This window comes from Panthera uncia, chromosome B1 (genome assembly GCF_023721935.1).
Source record: "Panthera uncia isolate 11264 chromosome B1, Puncia_PCG_1.0, whole genome shotgun sequence".
Lineage (NCBI taxonomy): Eukaryota > Metazoa > Chordata > Mammalia > Carnivora > Felidae > Panthera > Panthera uncia.
The window spans coordinates 159,164,031-159,178,221 of NC_064811.1; the positions used below are offsets into that span (position 1 = coordinate 159,164,031).

The 14,191-nt window shown below is 39.7% G+C and overlaps 1 protein-coding gene across 2 annotated transcripts in view; it reads left to right on the forward strand.

Moving 5' to 3' along the window:
* The window catches only part of IDO2 (indoleamine 2,3-dioxygenase 2), a 75,448-nt gene extending 69,633 nt beyond the window's left edge, over positions 1–5,815 (forward strand). For both annotated transcript variants that reach the window (XM_049631479.1, XM_049631480.1), the window contains 2 exons: positions 716–864; positions 2,282–5,815. In XM_049631479.1, the coding sequence (XP_049487436.1) occupies positions 716–864; positions 2,282–2,637 (505 nt within the window). In that variant the 3' untranslated portion in view covers positions 2,638–5,815. The remainder of the gene's footprint in view (positions 1–715; positions 865–2,281) is intronic.
* Positions 5,816–14,191: the final 8,376 nt, after the last annotated feature.

Sequence of the window (14,191 nt, forward strand, 5' to 3'; positions counted from 1 at the left end):
CTGGTAACCTGCAAGATTGTATTGTGTTCTCTTTGTTGCTGCCCTCATTATCAACACGTGCTGTCAAGAATGTATTTGACAAAGGTATTCCCACAAAGTCATGCATTATTTAACACTGGTAGTTCAACATGACAACTGTTAAAACTGTTACAGGGAAAAGCAAAGGGGCGTGTGTGTGTGTGTGTGTGTGTGTGTGTGTGCTTACTTACAAAGCTCTACTTGTGGAGTTAAAGGTATCAGGTGATTAAGGTTGAGATGAGCAGAAGGAGTGAAGATTATTCCAGAACCCCTAAATTATTCCTATTGAGCAGCACTGATGTCATCTTTATGACTGAATTTTTCTAATAAATATGTCATAGGATCAATGTCAAGGATTCCTTTACTCTTCTGGGATAATCCTCCAACTGGGGAAAGGAAGGGCTGTATTCAATCTTTATGACTGAATTTTTCTAATAAATATGTCATAGGATCAATGTCAAGGATTCCTTTACTCTTCTGGGATAATCCTCCAACTGGGGAAAGGAAGGGCTGTATTCAATGGCCTGTTATGAAGTTGAAGTATGCTTAAGTATATATTCTACAAAGATACCCAGTCTTTTGCTCTAAAAACACCGTTGAAATTGTGTTTGCTTTCTTAATCACTGTTGCTGTATCAGAAAATATGCTCTTAACTCCTAGCACCCACTTCTTCTCTTTGACTTTTACTCTTGCTTAGATGGAAGGATAACCCAGCAATGCCGGTGGGGTTGATCTATGAAGGAGTCTCCCCAGAGCCCCTGAAATACTCTGGGGGGAGTGCAGCTCAGAGCACAGTGCTTCATGCCTTTGATGAGTTCTTAGGCATTTGTCACAGCAAGGAAAGTGGTAAGTCAGACATTTTCTTTTTCTTTCTGTTCCTTAACAGGGAGGAAGAACAGAAATGTATTTACCAATTGATAAGACCAAGTGTAAATTAAAATGTCATGAAATCTATACTTCTCTAAGTCAACCAGGAGGCTGTATGCCTGCCAGATGTTATTGTGTCAAGTCAGTTAATATTTGATCTCAGCAGGATATTGGGTTTCCATTTCCATATCTTAAAACATTGCCATATATCCAACTGTTCCCCACAGTTTTGTTTGGATCCTAGGCAGTAGCCTGCTTTGTCTAAAATGGGGGAGAGATCCAGAGTTTGAAGACTGTGGAATTAAGTTACAAAGTCTGGATATGGCTGATGATGGGTCTGAGCTCCTCACCAAAGCCCTTCCCCGTAAAAATGCTGCAACTTCAAGTCAAGTCTATTTAGACCAGAAGATAGGCCTACCAGTTTAGAAGCTTGAAATTGTTCATTTCCTTACCTGCCAGCATCAAGCTGATGTTTAACAGCTGCAAAAAGGCACTTCAGAGTATGGCATTTTCAAGTCGGATTTAGGGGTAAAAATGACTAGAATTTGGTGTGCAGTCAAATAGCATCCAGTCTCATCCACAAAAGTCACTTATCAACTATGATGATATTAAGCACATAATGAATTTCCTATAAATGATCAATCTATCTGTATTTCCTATAAATATCTATTGATTTGATTTTTAAACAACTTGACTTCAAGAGGCTATTATTACAAAAACAGTTGCTCATTCTTTTTTTTTATTAAAAAATTTTTTTTTACATTTATTTATTTTTGAGAGACAGAGAAAGAGCACAAGTGGGAGAGGGGCAAAGAGAGAATGAGACACAGAATCTGAAGCAGGCTCCAGGCTCTGAGCTGTCAGCACAAAACCTGAAACAGGGCTCCAACCACAAACCGTGAGATCATGACCTGAGCCGAAGTCGGACGCTTAACTGACTGAGCCATCCAGGCGCCCCAACAGTTGCTCACTCTTTATTTTCTTGCCCTTATAAATTCTATTACTTTCCCCTTCCTTAGCACTCTCCAAACAAAGCAAAATTCAGGAGAGTATTTAGCAAATCGGTTTAAGGGTTTATGCCTTACATTTGTAGATATCCCTCATGACGATAGTCTCATCAGGATACTTTGCCTACCTTGGGTATATGATACATATTTACACATTGACTGGTAGATATGGTTCCAACTCAGTTATCTGAGATGTACTTGCTTCTTTTTTCCTTCCCCATCAATATTCAGGAATGTAGTATTTGTAGTCTACCAGCAAAAGAGCCAGCAGAGTGGATTGGAAAGTTAGATGATAGCAAGTTTTCATTGCACTGATGTCTGGAAAACCAGACAGGCTCTTGCATCTTTCCATGTGGAGCTATGACATAGTTCTGGTTTGTTTCTTTCAGCTGATTTTCTGCTCAGGATGAGGGAGTACATGCCTCCTTCCCATAAGGCCTTTATAGAAGAAATTCACTCAACTCCTTCACTGAGAGACCACATTCGGTCCTCTGGAAATGGCCAACTTCTGACAGCCTATAACCAGTGTGTGGAGGCCCTGGCGGAGCTACGCAGCTATCACATCACTGTGGTGACCAAATACCTCATCACAGCAGCCACCAAAGCAAAGGGCAGGAGGCCGAACTATATCCCTGGGCCACCACTAGCCCTAGAAGAGAGGGGCACAGGTGGGACTGTAGTTCTGAGCTTCCTGAAGAGTGTCAGGGATAAGACCTTAGAGGCAATTCTCCACCAAAGTGATTAAGAGACTGCCCTCTTCCCAAGAATGCAAAACCAGAAACTTGGGTTTCCCCTGGCCCTTTCTCCCACTGGAGGGCACTTAGGCCTGGAAAATGAGAATGTCTGGAATTATCTGACAGGAACCTCAGCCCTGTTTATGTTCCTGCTCTACAGAACACCATCTTCTCCCTTGTTGAGAGCTGTTAGTCTTCACAGAGGAGAATTTCCATGGCTAGTCAGAAATTTTCCTTTCCCTATCTAATTACTGGTTAATAGCAAACAGCTTTGGACACTTCCTCATTCAGAACCCCACAGAGGAGCCCGTGTACCCCTGTTCTATTTTCAAATAATAGAAAATCAATCTAAATTTCAAAAAACAAATCAAATTGCCTGTGGACAGATCCCCTTTTTGATTTCTTTAAAAAGCAAATTAAATACTCATGCATGCATTCATTCATTCAGTCAGTCAACGACATTACATTCCTACTGAGCACTGGTTTAGGGATTAGAGCAGAGAATTTTTGTGGTCCCCATCCAGCTCTCCTCTCCCTGAGTGTGCTGAGTTTGTGGCAGGAGGTTGGAAATGCTCCAGTGGCGATGTGGAGGAAAGAGGAGGCTCACATAAGACTTGGAAGTCACCAGTGTAACAATGAATAGTTAACGATGTGGGAACGAACGGATGAGGCTCTTTGGCATAGCTCATCAATTTGCAAATTCTGTTTTAGTTTCATTCTTTATTTTTGGAAGAATGATTCTTTCTTCTTACACCGAAAGTTTATAGTTGTAAAATGAATTAATTGACCCATTGGAAGTAAATGATCGAAACAGGAATAAATAGTAAACTCACATGTTTAGTTTACAAATAAATGTAACTTTTTATTGATTTATTTTCTATCTCAAGATCTCATTTCATCTGATAGCAAAAGCTAGAAAACTTTAATCTTGCCAATTTAAGATAAACTCCATTAATTTAGGCCTGCCCCCCTTCCCCCGCCCCACACTGTGCGCACACACATATATCTGGGACAGTATCTACATTCCACAGGGCCAATCTAGTATCATGGCCTCAAGAAGAAGGACCTGATCATCAGGAACAGCCTCTGCCCAAGTTAGCATCTGCTGAGCAGTTCCCCTCCCCATATGAGTACTGGTCAAATGGAGCTTGCAGCTTGTTTAATCCTTTCAAACAAGCCTTTCAGATTACTCAGCCTTCAAAGTCTTGTCATATCACTTGGAAAAACATCTGACCACTTCCAACATTGCCCAGGCCCTTAAACCCCACTTTTACTGTATATATAGTGAGGGGGGGGAGAGAAATTTTAAGAAATTGGCTTATGTGATTATAGAGGTTGGAAATTCCAAAATCTGCAGGGTAGACCAGCAGCCTGGAGACTCAGGGAATCACCATCTAAAGACTGACTGCTGGTAGAATTCCTTTCTGCTCAGTGAAGGTCAGTCTTTGTTCTATTCAGGCCCTCAACTGATTGGGTGAGGCCCACTCACATTATGGACAGCAATCTGCTTTACTCAAAGTCCATTAATTTAAATGTTCGCCTCATCCAAACAAAATACCCTCACAAAACCGTACAAAATAATGTGTCACCAAATATCTGGGTATCATGGCCCAGCCAAGATGACATAGAATTAGCTATCACAAGCCTCCTTTACAAGAAAGTGAATTAGGGTAAAGTTATGGTATCTGATACACACTCTCCCCACATTTCTATTAGAGAAGAATCCTCTTTTGTAATGATGGACAGGAGGTACAAAAATGATGTATAGTTTCTCCCCAAGAGATGCTGGGAAGGGATACAGGCAGTACACTGGATGGAAACCCCTAGAGAGAAGGATGGAATACTGCCCACAAAAATCTGACTATATTGACAGCTAAAGGCTCTTTATACCAGGTGATCTGTGTAGAATGAAACCATTGTCTCTTTTAATAAAAATAACAACCCGCTGTTTCGAGGTTGACCTTATAGGGCTAATCTTCACCTGGGAAGGGGGCAAAGCCTTAAAGTCTTAAACCTTGTACATAAGAGTCACCTTCACCTAACCCCCCCCCCCCACACACCTAAGCCTTCTGGGGACAAGGGGCCACTGATTCTTTTTTATCCTGTGCCCAAGTGCAGTTAGGATTAGTTTAGTAATTTTTAGAAGACATTAGAAAAGACTCAGGGATGATTTTAAAAGCAAGCCAACAAAAATCATAAAGGAACACCAGTTAGATGGCATGAGCAACATTCAGTCTTCATGCTGTGGGGCACAGAGACCCTATACTTTCCTTAGACTGCATGCAGGTGAACAGGATCCCCAAACTCTCAATTTACAGAATGCCCAGGAAAGACAGTCTCAGAGACTGAGTTTTTCTTCCCTTGTTGTTAGTCTGAAATTTGTTTTTTGTTGTTTCAATACAATCTATAAAGGGTTAAAATAAAAATAAAACTAAACACCAACCATAAAGAAATGCTTGAAACCTGTGAGATCCTATCCAATTTAAGATCTGGGATATAAAACTTGCAGTACCTGAAAGCAATTATTTCTTCCACAACAGTGAATTTCACCCGCCAAATTCTGTCTTGCATTTTCTTATGCACAGATGTCTTATTTGCTTTGCTAATGGAAGAAACACTCTTCTCTTTCTTTGTTCACTTAACAGTAAACTTAATAAAGAAGTCGGATATCATTGCTTTCTGAAATGCAATTGCTAGTTAATTTTTGCAGTTTAGCAGCTGCTTCTCAGCAACATTAAAAACTGAGTTTTTGGATGTAAGCATCATCAAAAATAAATGATTTTTTCTTGCAAAGTAATTTCCTTTGTAAACTCACAAATCTATTGGCCCACATGGTTCTATGGCAGCTGCATAGGTTTCAAACCAAACTCAATTATGGTATTTGCCTTTAATTATCCATATTCTTTTTAAGGTGTCAGTCAGAATTTGACCTGCACTGTACACTGGGAGCCATTTACCTTAGACCGACTCTGACCCCTCACAGGCCATGTCCTTCTTCACAAGGCAAGGAGTCCTGGGGCCAGTAGAACTTGCCTTTAGGACAATCAACTTTTTAAAGAACCCATCAGAGGTTCTCATAGAGATACCCATACTCAGAGGTACCCATAGTAGACAAAATACCAATAATGATGATAATAACAATAATAATAAAAATTAATTATAGGCACACACAAGTGTTATTCATTTGTCATTAAAATATGAAAAATAAACATCCATTTGAAAATATATTACAATATTCAGCAGTACTTACTCTTCTGTTGCATAAATGTTATTATTTAAACAAAACAATTGGCTAGTTCACAGTGGCAGTAAGTGGCAATTAGTACGACTATTTAAACAAATACTATGTAATTGTTCTCATTTTTATTATCTATGCTTTTCAGAAGAGTTAAGGAAACATGCTCACAATACTCACAATGTGAAAAATCACACTTTTACTATCTTGGTCATCCATGGGCACAAGCCCCGACAGCTGTTCCTATTTAAGATTAGGACCCGCTTCAGACGCTTGCTTGGGTCACGTCACGGGTCACGTCACTCAGAGTGAGCCGCAGTGGGCCATCCGTCACTGTGAACCAGGAACTACGGTTGCGAACATCAGGGGTCAAGGGAAAACCCAGTAACAAAGACCACAGGAGAGGGATGATCAGCACCATACCCATTCCATACTAAAACAGTGTTACAGTCATATGGATTTTTCACAGTCATATGGATTTTTCACTCTTCTTTTAATTTTTGACACAAGGTTGAAAAATGGAGCTTTTAATACCCCAGTGAAGGGGTTTACAGAACATGAGACTTCCAGTGCTAAAAGTAAGTCAGATTCAGGCAATGCAATTTGGTCACTAGACCTGCCCTCTATTACCACTTCTATTACCGCCATTTTCCATATCATGCTCTGGATGCCTGGAAGATGCCCAAATACCTTGCACACATGGCCTCAAGGGTGTGTGTACAGTCTTCTCTCCTGGGTTTGCTTCTGACGGTGCCATTGGTATTCAAGTCCCTATGCCCCCAGGGAGGACAAGGCTTTTTGCAGGCATGTGCGTGGAGCTCAGCCAGGAGGCTGGGGTGTCTACAGGCATTATGGAGCGGTCCCTGGAAGTTGCAACATAGCAGTGCTGGAAAGAGTGAGGCTGGACCTGAGACCGACTATCCCCATGTCTCCATGTTTGATATGGAATTCTAAGGAGTGAGAGAATTAACTTCAAGGTGGGCTTCCAGGTTATTTTGAAAGTATCTTTTTCTAGGGTATAATAGAACACCTTTTATTTATTTGCTAGACTGATCTATAATCTAATTTATGTATGTGTAGAAAAGAAACGGTATGTGGATGTCCATTTGTACTTTTACCCCAGGCCCAGGCAAACAAAAGGCCTGTTAAAGTCTCAAGCTTGTCATTTAAACTTTGCCTGTAAGTCTTGTCTACGACCACCAGAGGGCAATCGCGACCTGCAACACTCAGCCCCAAAGCTTCAAGCAAAGTACAGATTCCAGGCTAATCCCATAGGAGGAAGGTTTTTCCCTTTTCAAAATATCTCTTTCTCCACAGTAGGACTCGGAGGAATCTGGAGAGGTTATCACCCAGAACCATGCCTCCAGACAGAGCCACACTAAATCAATCCAGATAAATACTGGTGTCCAAAAGCAAATCATATTCTATTCCTTTGTACATTTTAAAAGAGATATTCTGGGTGCTAGAACTGTGGATAATTTGCATTCCCATTTTTGTATTTTTCTTTATTAAAAAGGAAAACATTAAAGCATGTTTTTGTAAAAGTCAGAGAGAGAAATTCTTCATCCTACCTCAGTGACTAGTGTTATCTGAGAATCTTTACTCTCAGGGAAACCTAAATGCTTCCAAATTGTGAAGAGAAGATTAGTAGTGAAAGACTAGCACTGAAAAAAAAGAGCATATAAATACAGGAAACAAGAAAAGCCAAGTAACTGTCTTGGGCTTAGAAAGAGGTTAGTCGGGGTTTTCTCTATAAGAAAATACAAATGTCATCACTCATGAAATAATTTCTCTTCTCATTGCCCCCCTCACATCCATCCCAGCTCTGTGGCACTTAGCCATGTATGACTTGTGTGGGATACCTCCTTTTATAATAGCTCCGTGATGCAATCTGCACCTGAAAACAGACAGTCCATTTAAAAATGTCCTATTATGGCAAGCATTGGAATTATATGCAAACTCTGGAGAGGGAAATGTGGATGGACTGAGGCACATCTCTAGCTGATCTGCTCATAGTTGCCAAGCTCAACCTGTGTTGAAAATATAAAAGAAGCATAAAAGAAAGGAAACTTATAGTGTTCTTGTTTATCATCTCCCTTGTCCATTAATTTCCAAAAACTAATAAAGATACTGACCAGAGAATTAAAAATTCTAATATGAAACTAATGGAAACAACAAATCTAGACTATATACCACTCAATCCGCTATAGCCATATGGCAAACATAAATTTGAGATTAGTGAGCTCGATACAAAGTACGAAGGCCACACAATCTACTCATAACATCCTTCCTTTCTATGTCACTTGCCTGGTTACAAATTCCAGTTCAATTTGTTACAATTTGTAACAGCTTCATGTGTCAATTTTAGGGTAATAACAACACTTATATAGGGTATGATAATTATATAAGTTACTATATGTAGTAGTAGTAGACCAGTGTCTATGCAGAGCAAACATTATTTAACTACTTGCTGCTATTATTATTGCTATTATTAATTGTCAAGGACTGTTAGACACACTGTTGAACAGTGTGGAAGGAAAGCTTGCTTTCAAAAACCTAGGACATAGAGTCACAGAAGAGTGACCTCTCTTCACCTGAAAGGGGAAATTTATGAGCTAAGAATGCAAGAGGAAGGCCTTTGGAAAAACTGAGAAATTTCTAGAGTGTTGCTTTTTCATCTTTTTTAGGGAAATATTTTCTGACGCTGTTTGATTGCTCTCATGTTCACTATACAAAGACTTCGCCAACATTCCTTCTAAATTCTGAATAAAATAAAATTTCTAGTTTAAAATCAAACTAAAATCATGTCAGTGTTGTTATGAGACCTTACAACATGATTTGAGAGAAGTGGAAATACTGTAGATTTTGAAAAAAAACAAACAAAAAAAAACACACAAAAACCAACAACCTACAACTAGGATTGACAGAGCAAAGGACTCATAAGCATATTGGCAAGAAGTTAATTGTCTGGGGGAAGGAATGTAATATCCTAGCACCTGACAGGATTGGCTAAGCTGTAAAGTATGGGAAGTTTAGCTCCCACACTTGAACCTCCCCTTTCTGTGCTGTCAATCTCCATATTGGTGACATCTCTTCTATCAGAGCAATGTTGTATTTTATATAATCAAAAATGTCCCAAGGAGAGAAGTGTTTTTCTCTCTCATGTTTCAAAATATCCAGGGATAGAACGGCGGCTCCATTGGGTCATTAATGACTCAAGTTGTTCTCTCTGTACCCTGACATCTTCAGGAGGTTTCTTCCACCTCTTGGCTTAAGATGGCTGCTGGAATGCCAGCCATTCTATCTGCCCTGTAGGTCATGAGAAGAAAAGGGAAAAGAAGGACAATTTTCTGGGTTTTTTTGAGGAACCTTCTAAGAATACCCCTACAGACACACACACACACACATACACGTGTGTATATATATACATATTCATATGTATATATGTATATTTTTTCTATTGACTATGTCTCAGTCTCATAGCCTTCCTAGCTACCATAGACTGGCAAACGTAGTCTTTAAACAGAACAACCACACACCTAGCAAAAAATAGTGTTGTTAAGAAAAGGGGGGCACCTGGGTGGCTCAGTTGTTAAGCATCTGACTTCGGCTCAGGTCGTGAGTCCGAGCCTCATGTCGGGCTCTGTGCTGACAGCTCAGAGCCTGGACCCTGCTTCAAATTCTGTGTCTCCCTCTCTCTCTCTCTGCTCATGCCCTCCCTCTCTCTCTCTCTCTCTCTCTCTCTCAAAAATAAGTAAACATTAAAAAAAGAATATATTAAAAAAGGAAGGGAATGAATGCATGTTGAGGTAAGCAACAAAAAGCCATTTGTATTATATCTTCCTTACATAGTCAAATTTTCTTAGGGCCTTTCATGTTTCTCAAAACTTTTCCTCGGAAAAGAATCTAAAATTCACTCTATTGTATAAGAGATTGATAAGCCATGAAAGCATTAACCTTGCCTAAGAAATGTGAATTACCATAGGATGAAATACCTAAGTACAGTTATTAAACACTGCTAGTAAATTTTCAAGGGAAGGAGTAGGGGATACAAGGAGAGTATAGGCAGTGTTGACAGGAAGAGAGGGTGAAACCTCTGCACACGGAAAACCCACACTTCACCTGAGGCCAGGCAGCTGGCACTAAAAATTGCAATATTATCTTCAACTTGCAGCTACACTGATATGGAAAAAGTCCTGCTAGTGTAAAGAGTTGCTTTCAGGTTGGAAGAAATTCTACCTATTCTCAAGGTCAGGAGTCAACTCTTTAATTCTGAAGGTCAGGAGTCAACTCTTTAAATGAGTTGCATTCCATGAGCGTATAGCAGTCTACAACCAAAATGTTAGCCCTACATTAGAATTGCCCAGAACGTGATAAAAAGCAGATCTATATGACCACTCCCAGAGTTTCTGACTCAGTAGGTTTCAGGTTCAGCCTGATAATTTACTTGTGATGATATCATAAGCTAAAGTTTGAGAATCACTGGTTTATGATGTTTTCCTCTTTTCCTTGTTATCAAGGGCACCATGAACTATTACCTCCATGTAATGAAAGCAAGTTTTACTTTCTGAAGGAGGAAACCTTAAGCTTTTTATAATCATCTTAATGTGAAAGCACAAAATACCTAAGCTGTGTTGGTGGCCTACATAAGCATCTCTCTCCAAAAAAAAAACATGTAGAAAGTGTTTGCTTACATTATAAAGGGAAATATATCTTTCTGATCATTCTCTCGCACCATTAAGTTTTAACAAAATTGAAAAAAAAATAAGTTTCAGGAAAAAAGCAATCCTATTGTTAAATGAAGGACACAGTAAAAAATAAATAAATAAATAAATAAAATAAAAAAAATAAGACAGCTTGGGCCAAAAGACACAGGAAAGGAGATGGATGGTTTCCCCATAATGGCACAATCCCAAATCAACTGCTGACTAACCATGATTTTATCAGAGGGAAATCTGGCTCTGGGTCTTGAACTGAATCTAGTTTTGTGTGTTTCTTAAATGATGCTAACATTAATGAATAAAATACCCCTTTAAAAGTTAGTGAGAAGAGACAGAGCTGGAAAATGTTTAATACAAATCAGGATACTTCTGCAAATAAATACACACTGAGTAGCTAAATGATTGGATTACTCCTCCCTGCTGCCTATCTTAGGTACATGGCCTTGCCTCACTGAGCCTCAGGGTCTTGGATTGTCTAGTGAGTTTGCTGTGATGCATGATCTCTGGGTCTCTTCTAATATTCAGCGATGCTCTTCTGAGTGTGCAAGAGTCGGTCCTGGGTTACGTGCACAGGGAATTAGTTCTATCTGTGATATTGATCAGGAGTTATTCTAAGTCCTAGGAGGTTCATTGTCATTTAGGCTGGACTCTGCTTGTTTGCATTGAACATAAGCAACATTTATGACAAATAAAGTGGTAAATAATAGACTAACTAATCATAGTTTAATAATGGCATTCACCAGAGAAACCCATCTTCTCCCTTACCTGAAATGCCCAACCCACAACCACCAGCTTCTCTTGAACAAGCCCTCCCGATGCATGGCTCTCTGTTCCTCCCAAACAGTATCATGGAACATTTGGGTGACTATTGCTATTTAAAATTATGTTATTCTAACTTCTCATCATTTATGATACCTAACTAAGTCAATCTATTCTATGTAGAGAGAGCCTGGAATTCCTCAGCACCTTCCCATTTTGTCCCTTCCTGACTAGCTCCTGGGTGTATCCTTGAAGACTCAACTCAGGCATCAGCTCTATGGGGCCCTTCCTGCTAACACTCCACCTGCCATCTGCAGCCTAGATGCTGCCTAAAACTTGGACTTGCCCCTCTTTCTGGATTTGTCTAACAGGGTCACTGTAATTACCTTCTATAACTGCTTCCTCCACTCAACTATAAATTCCATGAAGTCACCTCTGTGTCCCTTATGCCAGTATAGAGGTATTTAGTAAATATTCTTTCAATGAGTGAAGGAATTTGAATAAACTCAGAGAGTGTGTGGAGAAAACCCATTTGTGGTAGGGCCATCAATGCAAACACAGTTAGAACTTCTGGTAAAAAGGGAAAGAAACTGCCTTACCAGGGAATAAGAGTCTACTTATCCCTATAAATCTGCAGCCTGGGGTGAATGACTTCATGAGTATTTCCCTCACCACATTTTGATGCTAGTAAAATCTTACTTAAATCTACATCAAGTGAAGCTTTAGATGTTGACAGACTTACAGCATAAGCATCAGGAATACCTCAGATAGAAGCATTCAGTTATTACTATCATTACGATTACTACAATAGTAGTAAAACAGTAATAATTATAATATGTATATAGTTTGTGAAGTGCTTTCACAGATGTTATTTCATTTGATTTTTACCACAGCTTGGTCAAGTGGGTACTATTGTTATCCCACTTCTGCTAGTAAAGAAAATGTAACTCAAAGGAGTTAGGTGACCTCCCCAAAGTTCAAAAGCATGGTAAATGGTGGAACTGGAACCCAACCCAGATTTTTTAGCTCCAAAAGCAAAGGCATCTGTATTGTTCCTTCATGACATTGTTGTCAAAACAAAAGTAATTTCAAACACTGGGATGCATGTTTCCTTGGGAGGGGGGCGGGCAGCAGGAGGAGAATGTTGTCAGGCAGCCTATCTCAGTCTCTGCCAATTACCCTTCAATCACCAGTGAGTCAGGCCATTTAATTCTAATCTTAAATTCATACTTCATAAACAGCTCCATTTACTCGAGACATCTTTCATTTAATAGTTAGGGGCAATGGCAACAGCTATGGCATTATGTCTCCTCACAGAGACCAAAGAGAGCAGAAAATGAAAGCAGATGTCCCTTTTCATTCTCAATAGAAATACCCATTAATATAGCATCTTCCCCTCAATCCTCACCCTTGTGGTCACCGCCAAGACTCCTCAATGGTGAAACAGGGAGTAATCTAAAGTGCATTTGCAATCTGGCTTCCTTGTTCTGGGGTTAATCCAGAGACAGGGATCACCGATTATTACAGCAGTAATGGAGGAGCTCCGTAGGTGAGACTTTGAAATATCCTCCCCAGCCCTCCACAGGGCCTCCCTGGGTGGAGGCAGGGGAACAAGTTTGATTTGGTGCTTCATTACCCCCCATCTCCAAAACTCTAACGACATCACAAAGCTATATACCGGGACTCTTCTGTCTAAAGAGCAAAGTAAGGTTTGGTTTACTAATCCAGGCATAAAAAAGTATAACCTAAACTGAAATCCACAGCAATACTGTCAAAGAGCTGCCTCATGCGGGTGCTATTTACAGCTAAGGGGCTGAATCATGGTCATATAAGCTTTTATGTAGAGCATAGTAAAATAATTTAGTGACTTTAGAAATAGATGAAAATATTAGGGAGTATATTGTGTGTTTTCAAGCCAATGACATATTTAAATTTTTTAAAAGTTTATTTATTTATTTTTGAGAGAGAGAGAGAAAGAGAGATACAGAATCCCAAGCAGGCTCTGCACTGTCAGCATAGAGCCCGATGTGGGTCTCAAACTCACGAATGGTGAGATCCCGAACTGAGCTGAAACCAAGAGTTGGATGCTTAATCAACTGAGCCACCCAGGTGCCCCAAAGGACATATTTCAAATGGCCATTGAGTTCTAGACCATCAAATAAATGATCATTTTTGGAGCACATTTTACATTATACATGCTAGGGTCTTGATATATAAATAAAATACACAGAGAATGGTCTCAAGACATGTTCTCAAAGAGCTGTTAGTCTATCTAAGATGGTAGATAAAGGGTAAGGTTCACATTATTAGTGTTATGTGGCACCTTGCAAAACACCAGAATGGCTCTGTTCCTTGTTTGGTACCTAGAAACCATGAGCCTCAGACATAAAATGATGCATTAAATGCATAATGCATAAAATGATGCCTGGTGTTCATACCAGGCAAAACATCCATCACTCCGTGAGTATTGAGTATTAAGCTCTATGAGTTCTATTCCTAGCCTACCCATATGCTGTCTTACTCATGGTTTTAAGGGTAGGTGTAGGCTATTTCAGAGTCCAGGCTTTCAGGAAGATACACAGACTGGACAATCACAATCTGTCTTTTGTTTCTTTCTGAGACAGGAGACTTCTTACTCCATATAAGCAAATCCTGGGGGTAACTTTTATGTCCAGAGACAGCCCAGTGTAGTCAGAGGGAAATTATTTTTTCTCCTTCGGCCTCTCATGTGACTATCTTAATGTGATATCTCTATGTCAAAACTTCTCCATGTGTGGCTTCCTTCCACATGTACCTTTTCTGAAAACATGCTTAAGTAAATGTTTTTTTTTTTTTTTTGTCTGCAGTGCC